This window comes from Nelumbo nucifera, chromosome 1 (genome assembly GCF_055504915.1).
Source record: "Nelumbo nucifera cultivar China Antique chromosome 1, China Antique-T2T, whole genome shotgun sequence".
Lineage (NCBI taxonomy): Eukaryota > Viridiplantae > Streptophyta > Magnoliopsida > Proteales > Nelumbonaceae > Nelumbo > Nelumbo nucifera.
Window position 1 is genome coordinate 70,609,882 of NC_142649.1, and position 9,070 is coordinate 70,618,951.

At 36.6% G+C, this 9,070-nt stretch overlaps 1 protein-coding gene across 4 annotated transcripts; it reads left to right on the forward strand.

Moving 5' to 3' along the window:
* Window positions 1–211: 211 nt before the first annotated feature.
* On the forward strand, window positions 212–6,694 carry GLX1 (glyoxalase/bleomycin resistance protein/dioxygenase superfamily protein). 4 transcript variants are annotated; one of them, XM_088902828.1, is made up of 10 exons: window positions 212–458; window positions 564–719; window positions 1,412–1,548; window positions 1,658–1,782; window positions 2,298–2,362; window positions 2,450–2,662; window positions 4,389–4,436; window positions 5,153–5,260; window positions 5,352–5,504; window positions 6,273–6,694. In XM_088902828.1, the coding sequence occupies exons 3-10, from the start codon at window positions 1,433–1,435 to the stop codon at window positions 6,321–6,323; spliced, it is 879 nt and encodes a 292-aa protein (XP_088758954.1). In that variant the 5' UTR covers window positions 212–458; window positions 564–719; window positions 1,412–1,432; the 3' UTR covers window positions 6,324–6,694. The 4 variants fall into 4 exon arrangements, with proteins under 4 accessions (XP_088758954.1, XP_010278650.1, XP_088758966.1 ...); XM_010280348.3 differs by having other exon boundaries at window positions 381–458; window positions 1,409–1,548; XM_088902840.1 differs by having other exon boundaries at window positions 392–458; window positions 616–719; window positions 1,409–1,548.
* The last annotated feature ends 2,376 nt before the right edge of the window (window positions 6,695–9,070 follow it).

Here is a 9,070-nt window from a genome sequence, read left to right on the forward strand (position 1 = left end):
CAAACCAAAATTTCTTATTCGATTTGAACCGAATAGTGCTCACCCTACCTGCACCGTAGTCCGTAGACCCCTACCCGCTGGTTGATCTTCTAAGGAAAATTTAGCCAAACACAAACCTAAAATACTTGGCGACAAGCCAGTCTAGAACCAAACAAGCATGTCTCGGGAAAAGCAACGATTCCCTACATAAAAAGAGAGAAAGGTGGAGGTCGGGTAGCCACAGCTTTTAACAACCCGGGCCCCTAACACGTGCCCTCCTCCTTTCCTGGATACCCACAAAACGTGCAATATACTCGCATCGAAAATATCAACCGAGATTCTATTTTGTGTTTGTTTCCAATAACCCAAACAATCTTTATTTTCTTCCTACATCGTCCATCTTCATCTCACCCATCGATCAGGATGGATTTCTATTGTCCCACGCCCACGGAGGACTGAACCGAACCTGGTCAGAAGAGGTAGCCAAATTCATGATCGCGTGAATTGATTTTGTCACATAATACCATGATTCATGACTACATCTGAAATGGCCAAAATTGATGATTAAATTGCTTTTTGAAAAGGTGATAACAACTACTACTGCACAATCACTGATTCTTTGTGCATTCTAAAAAGGTGTGAGAGGGTTTCTCGTCTCTGAGCGAGTTAGCCTAGTCGGATCAATTTCAATTCGATTCAGGGGGGTTGATTCTCTCCGTTGTCTTCGATCCTCTCTTCTGGTAAGCTCTCGTCCTCCTCATTTTCACCGGCTCTGTAGGTTTTGATGTTATAGAAAAGGTTAGGGTTTTCGCCTGTCTTTTAGATCGTCCTCACAGTTCACACTCTCTGACTTCTGAATATTGGTAGTGAACTTCACTTTTAAGGATTGACCAATTGAAGTCCATCTAGTTCATCCGCCAGAACTACATGAATGGATTTTAGTTGTGTTTCCACCCCATTCTTATTTTCTCTTCCAATTGATTGATTAACTGCTTTCTAGCTAACTAAGTCTAGCTAGAATCGAAACTCTATTAAATTGGAATAATTGTTGGAGAGTTTATCTGAGCTTCTTTGCTGACCCTGTGTGTCATTTGGGTGGGTCATAGAAAGGCAATTAGTGACAGAACGTTCATATAGGATGAAGTAAAGGTAGAACATTTCTTTAGTTTATGTTTGGTTTAACAGAAAATAAGAGAGAAACAAAAAGTTGAGGGAAGGTTGTTTAACAATTTTTTTTTAGTATTTATTAAGATCTTTCCCTCGACTTTCTGTTTCTCTCTTATTTTTTATCAAACCAAAAACAGCCTTAATGACTCCAAGAGCTGATAAATAATCGACTTTAAAATTTGCTGGACTCGAATATTTTGGAGAAATTTCAAGTTAATTTCTAAGCAACGGGGTTGACATTTCTTTGTTTGCGAACAAAAAGCAGAGAAATCGGGCTTGGTTGAGCATGGCTGAAGCTGCAACAGTTGTTCCCGGTGATAATGCTTTGGAATGGGCACAGAAGGATAAGCGCCGTTTCCTTCATGTTGTGTATCGAGTCGGCGATCTTGATCGTACCATTAAGTATTGCTTTTTCAACTTGGAACTTATTGTTTTATGTGATGTTGATACCGACAAATGACGTGTTTCCACCATCATAGATGACTCGTTCGCATGCTAATATGTTGATCAGGTTTTACACAGAATGCTTTGGCATGCAACTCTTGAGGAAAAGGGACATTCCGGAGGAAAAATACTCCAATGCATTTCTTGGGTTCGGCCCTGAAGATTCCCATTTTGTAGTAGAATTGACATACAGTATGTTAATAAGCTATCATCCTTAATTGGAGCATTTCTTTATATTCTTAATTTATATATCCTTAATATTATTTTGTATAACCAATTGTTCTATGTTTATCCAACCATCTCTTCTTGGTTATGCCACATGGTTTATGTGGGTCAATGTAGTCCATCTCGTAGACCTTATTTAAGAAATAATGGTGCTAAATTATTGGGACTAAATTCTCTAACCATCCAAAAGAAGGACTTCTATTCTACTGTTAAGTTGTTGAGTCAAAATGAATTTGCCTTTTCAGCGGTCTCAAAGTCAATTTTTTCCTTCTTTTTGGAATCATCTTGGTTGTCCTTGTTACTTGGATATGGAATATCGATCCATTTAAGGGTCATATGACATTGTTACCAAGATGACAGAGCAAACAATAACATGGAGAATGATAATACTGTTAGCATCTATTTCTCTTTTCTGCATTATTATCTTGTTGGCTTGTATTTTTCTATGTTCTTATGCATTTACTTTTTGTGCTGATTTACAGACTATGGAGTAGACAAGTATGATATTGGAACTGGCTTTGGACATTTTGCAATTGCAACTCAAGATGTGTGTATCTTTTTATTCTTTTAATTTTTAAAGGCATGATTTTCTTAGCATATTGTCAAATGTAAACTTCTAAATTATGGACTCCAGGTCTACAAATTGGTTGAAGACATACGGGCCAAGGGTGGCAATATCACACGTGAACCTGGTCCTGTTAAAGGTGGGAATACAGTAATTGCTTTCGTGAAGGACCCAGATGGTTATACTTTTGAGCTCATTCAAAGAGGCCCAACTCCTGAACCATTGTGTCAGGTTATGCTTCGCGTTGGAGATCTAGATCGCTCCATCAAGTTTTATGAAAAGGTAATGTTTTCCGGTGTTAGTATTATTTAACTCTTCCTTCATGTTAGTTCAATTTTAGTTTATTCTTATTGCATATAGGGCTGCAAATGGTATCCATTTGTCAGAATCTAGATTCAAATTTATCAGGTTAAGGGTGATTTGACATTAATCTGTTTATACTTGGACCGAATATGGATCCACCCCTATCAAACCCTATATAATCTGATTCTATCATATTTAAGTATATATGCTCATATCTACATAAAATTTTATGCTGCACCTATTAATAAAGTTAATTCAATTGTTGTATATTTTGCTAAAGAATCAAAGGTTTAAAACTATAAATCTCATAGAAGTTATTTTCAATTCATTTTGTTCATGGTATACAATAAAAACACCATTTTAAGTTGAGCTTATTATTAATGCATAACTTTTGATCATTTTTAATTTGATTCATTAACTGCATTCAATAACTGATTACAACCAAATCCAATTCAGATCCAATCCAAATCTGATGGATAATATTAGATTTGATACCAAATATTAATGAATACTTCAAATGGTTTTGTAACATCACACAGATGCTCATATTCCTCTATGAACAGAGATGGAAAGCTCTTGGTGCATAGTTTATGGCTCTTTGATGTGAAATTCAGCAACTTTTTTTTTTATTATTTTAAAACACCATATAGCACAATCTGTAGATGTTCTAAAGAAACAAAAGGAAAAAAGATAGGAACAGAGTTATCATCTGAACTCAAAAAATCTCCTTCGACTTGCACTATCTTTAACAGATTCATTAATATTGATTCATATTTCATTCAGCAACTCCAACTGCTTCTTTGTCTGGTTGGTTGAGGCATTATCTCTCCTTGTGGGAGATCTTGGGTTCAATCTGTAAGCAAGGCAGGATTTCACTGTTCCTGTATTTCCATGCATGATGCATCAAAGCCAAGTAGCCTGTTTCAACAGCATTGATTTGGCCACACTTCGTAGGCACTTCCCCATACAGTCTTGCAATATTAGAAACTACTTACCTAATAAAGAAGAAAAAACATCCAGCAGCCAGTTGGAAGCTTACATTCATTGTAGTCTACCTCCAGTTAGTCTGGGGAAGAAATAAAAATTAAGTGAAATAAAATCCACTTAATTCAATATTTGGATAGAGATGAATAAAACTTCCCCAATTACTTGAAACATTTAAGACATTACAGAATGAACTAAATTCAGGGAACATCATACAAGATGCCAGAGATAATCATGACAAATGAAAAGAAAGGACATATTGTTCTTTCTGCAAATAAATCAAGTACAAATTATATGGTATTCATTATGAAGTCATGTGAAAGAAAAGAGATGAAAATAGAATAACTTACATAGCATTGAGAAGTGAATCAACTATGCTGTTTGCAAATTTGACAGTCTAGAAGCTATGATACTTGGGTACCTGTATAAGGGTGCCATATTTTGTCAGATACTGCAATTTTAAGTGTAAACTTCATATCCCACTGTGTCTATGCTATGCCGTATCTGGGTAGCATAGTCTACAGGACTTTTGAATCTATTTGTTGGTCGTTAGTCATTACATGTTATAATATACTAATGGTTGATAGCTATGGTTGTATGAACATCCACATTTATATTGTATCTTAGAAGCAATTTATCTGCTTCTAAGAAACCATTATTTGGTAATATTAGCTATGTTGTTTGATATTATTTTCTCTTTGCTTGCTCTACCTCTTTGCAGGCATTGGGTATGAAACTACTAAAGAAGACTGATAGACCTGAACAGAAGGTGAGTTTGAAGCCATATTATTTATCTGGATCTGCCCAAATACTCAGACACGAAACCTCCTTAAGCACAAAATTTTGACACATCTCACGTGCACCTTAATTCAGAACCACTACGCAACCCAACTTAATGTTTCCATTACCTAAAATCAACATTCAGATTATCTGTCACATTCTGATTTCTATATATTTTTTTATTTGTGTTGTTTTAATTCTTTGACATACATCCATACAGAGGAATAAAATTGTTTAGATCATTGGTTTTTTTTTCTTTTTGTTCTCTAGATCACTTTCTCTTGTCTAGGACCCCTTAAAGGTTGGGTTTTGATCTATCTAGATGCACCAAATGTCCATATTTTGTACATATTATTGCTTAGGACAGGTTGGGTGCTTAGATTAGGTCATATAATGGAGCTGCAAAAATATTTTTTGGTCATCAAAATGATAATATTTAGATGGGTGAGTGCCATGATTTGCTTGCATGGTTCTGAACTAAACTTGACCATGTGCAATCCCTTTAAGAACCTGAAGTTTACCTGGATAGCTATAATCAAGTGGTGTAGATATTCCTATGGTTTCTGTTTTGCATCCAATCCCAGTCTAGCTTGCATCCTCTCCACATCTGAACCATTTTATCCCCTAGATCAGTTCCATGTTTCCCTTGGTTATCTTTGAGGTTCATCCTTCTCATCAATTTCTTGTCCTGCATGTTCTGTACAGTATACTATTGCAATGATGGGATATGCAGATGAATACGAGACAACTGTTCTGGAGTTGACTTATAATTATGGTGTGACTGAGTACACCAAAGGAACTGCATATGCACAGGTGAGTTAATAACTTTTTGATGTACTTTTTGGTAAATTTCCACCCATTTGAAATCAAAAATTTTTCTGATATTTGAAATGTACATTCCTAGGTTGCTATTAGTACTGAGGATGTATATAAAAGTGGCGAGGTTATTAACTTGGTTACCCAAGAGCTAGGAGGGAAGATAACTCGACAACCAGGACCCCTCCCTGGTATCAACACCAAGATTACCTCTTTCCTTGATCCTGATGGCTGGAAAACGGTGAGCCTCTTTTTAATTAAGTCTTTTTCTTTTTTATTTATTATGTATTTATACTTATAATACATGGATTAATTTATGCTTTCTGACTTTAACTTGATTCATAACACCTGTAAGATCACCGTGCATCAATGTACAACACACCTGCTGTAGTAATTCATTGGGATGAACTTTTCTGTGGCTGCCATTGAAAATTTCCTTTCCATATATGCCCCAGAATAAGTGGTAAATAGAAAAGTGGCATGGTATCCCTCATTAGAGAAACTATGACAAGCCAGATACAAGACTACCATCAGATCAATAATTGAATTCTCACCATCTAATTTTTTGGCACATTTTTTTGCTTTCTTGGTTCCTCTTTGTAAGCAGTAGTTGAAAGACTTGGTCAATCAATATGCTGAATATACCTGAAACCGGACACCCATAACCTTTGAGTGATGAGTTTTTACACCTTAGACCCTGTTGACCAGTTAATATTACCCACGCTTTTTTCTGTCCAGGAAGCTGGTATTTGATTTTGGTCAAATGTGCAATAGCATTCTATTGATTAATATATGATATAATTTTTCTGCCAATTTGGATGATCATGATTCTCTAGAAGTGGAATGTTGTCATGATCCCTGAATTAATGGTTTAGATTGTTAGGGTCCTTTCTAGGTTCATGTTTTGGTAGATGGGTGGATGACTTGGTTTTGATTATAGTAGTGGTTTCTTGCTCTTTCTTTTCCTACATGTCATGACTCTATCATTGCTCTGTGGCACTTTGTGCAGGTTTTGGTTGATAACGAGGATTTTCTGAAGGAGCTTCAAAAGGAAGAGTAATAATGGTTGAAAGAAAAACGTTTGTCATTTAGGTGATCTTTCAGTTTATAATTTCTTCTACTCTAAACTAGAATGAATAAAATAGTGTACTCTACATCCATAAAATAGTATTTTTATCCCAGTATGGTTGTCTGTGTAAAAGGGGTCATTGCTTGTAATGGAAAAATCTCGGGCTGAGTGTGAAAATGCGGGTACAAGTCTGGCATTATAGCTGGGACCAAAATTGGGTAATGGCCCTTTTTTTTTCATGGTTGTCTGTGTAAAATGTTAAGTCTGTTGCATTTTATCAAAACAAAATGTTGGTATTGTTATAAGCTGCTAAGTACTATTTGATCTATGATAAATGATACTCCAACCTTTTAGAGAAGAAACATAGAAATTCCATAAACTAATGAGGATTATATCTCAGAACACACCTGTGAACTTGAGCCATAGATCCTGTATCTGTTGTTTTGTGCTGGATGCTATGCCTATACTGAACCATTATGATGGTGAGACTATTCAGTATTCACAGATGACGATCTTCAGTTCCCTGAGAACATAAACAGGACTAGAAAATTCTACGAGGATTATGCACATGGCCTAATTGCTAGTTCCAGTCTGGACCTGATAGTGTTGGTGTTGGTTTCTGAAACCATGTCAACTGGTGAAAACCCCATGCCTTGATGCAGAAAAGTTGTGGTTAGATTTTGCTTTCCTGATACAGATTATTCCTGATCCTCCGTGGCTTCATCCGCTTTGCTCTTGGTGTTCCTCATACACTCACCGGATTAACTGCAAATCTGTTTATGTTCATTGACATGATTACCATGGAATTGTAGAGTATGGAGATGGGAGAGTCAAGATTACCCGATCAACATGATAACAATGCATCCGAAAGGTGATTTACTAGTCTGTTTGTGGTCATCGACAGTAGAGATGTTCCAGAATTAGACAATATATAAGACTTAATAGTTTGTTGTTAAGATTCAGGGGAAAAAATTGATGCCCATTCTTACATCTTACTATCAGCAATCGGCAGTCTATTCTATTTGCCATTATATAACTACATCGGCCCGCTTTGTAGTTGGAGATGCATCATGCATCAAGAAACAAGTCCTTTTCTATGGTAAACACGAATTTAATCACTAAAAAGGGGGAGAAGAATACCCAGTCAAGTTACAGCAAGTTGCTCAGCTATTGCAAAAAAGAAAAAATGATCATTTGAAAAAAAAAAAAACCGCATTACTACAATCTCCTACTCGCCAAAAAATGAGCATATGATACAGCTTTCCTTTAGAAATGTATCCAGGCCACACTGGTGAAACCCCTTTGCTGCTGAGCCTGACGGATATCACTGATGACGGGCCAGATTTCAGCAATAGGGGAACTTCTTTCAAAATGTTCACCAAAACTGAGCTGTCTGATTCAACACGGGAATGAGACAAGCCCAGATCTGCTGCTAACTTGAGCCCCATCACAACTGCCAGAGGCCCAGAGCTTCCGAGAAAAGGGGTGACCGGGGGATATCTGATCTAGACCTAGCTGCCAAAAAGTTTTCCATCTGCTTTATAAATAACATAGCCATAACCTTCATAAGACGAGTCTGAGAATGCACCATCACTTCCATTGTCAAGAGATGTGTGGGTTGGTCGCCCATCTCAAAACAAGGGTTTCTCAGATAGCAAAAGGACAAGTTTCAGTATCTGGATAATAAGGTATTTGAAATTAGGCTGATATTAAGTACTAACACAACAAAGGCTTTAAATCACATCCCAAAAACAAAATACGTGACACCCACGTAATTCTGTGTTTACTCTCTTGTGTTTTAAACGGGGCTCTCGTGTAGTGTACTCTAATCCTAATCGAATCCGTTAAATTTTCAAACTTAAATCACATATTGGATTTCGATGTATTGCTGTATTGCATTTGCATACCATTAATCTTTTTTTTTTTTTTGATAATTAGTTTGGATATATGTTCAAACAGAGCTGTTACCTGGTGGGCTGGTCCCTACATCCCGACTTTCTCAGGCCTGTACTGGGCATACCATTAATAAATTAAACTAAAAATTATCAACATATTTTATATGCCTAACAAATGATTTCACTCTGGTATCATGTCTATACATCAGAGTTTTTTTTTTTTTTTTTTTGTGGAAATACATCATAGACTCGTTGTAAAGTTACTTAAATGAGATTTAAACATGCCACTCTTTAGTAAATGTACAAAGTTCAAAGTTTTTACAAATATAGATAGATACATACATGCATGGCTAAACATTGTCCGATTTGATTTCTGCACATAGATCCAATCTGGATTTTATTACCAAAAAAAATCCAATCTGGATCAACTGACTGGATAGGATTTGAATTTGGGCGAAAGGATACCTCTTACAAGTTACACTGTTTTATCACTAGCTGCAGCCCTTTATGACAGAAAATGAAAAATACAGTCAGGAACTCGGGATTATTTTGCAAAATCCCATATTTTCACGCTTTGTCACGTTAAGGGTTTTAGTATTATAGTTTGAGTTCGCATTCTGTGCACCCATGTGGACAAGTGAACCTGGCGAATCAGAGTCCATGTCGACCAGGAGGAGGAACACGTAATGTTAACGTTCCAAGTGCCGTTAGGCAGGTTCAGCGGTTCAACCGGCCGCAAAATGACAAAATAGAGATCAAAACCCATGACAAACCTCATTTTTGGCTTTCCCCTGGAGACCGAACCCTACCCACACACTGGTGACCATACAACAGTGAGTGACC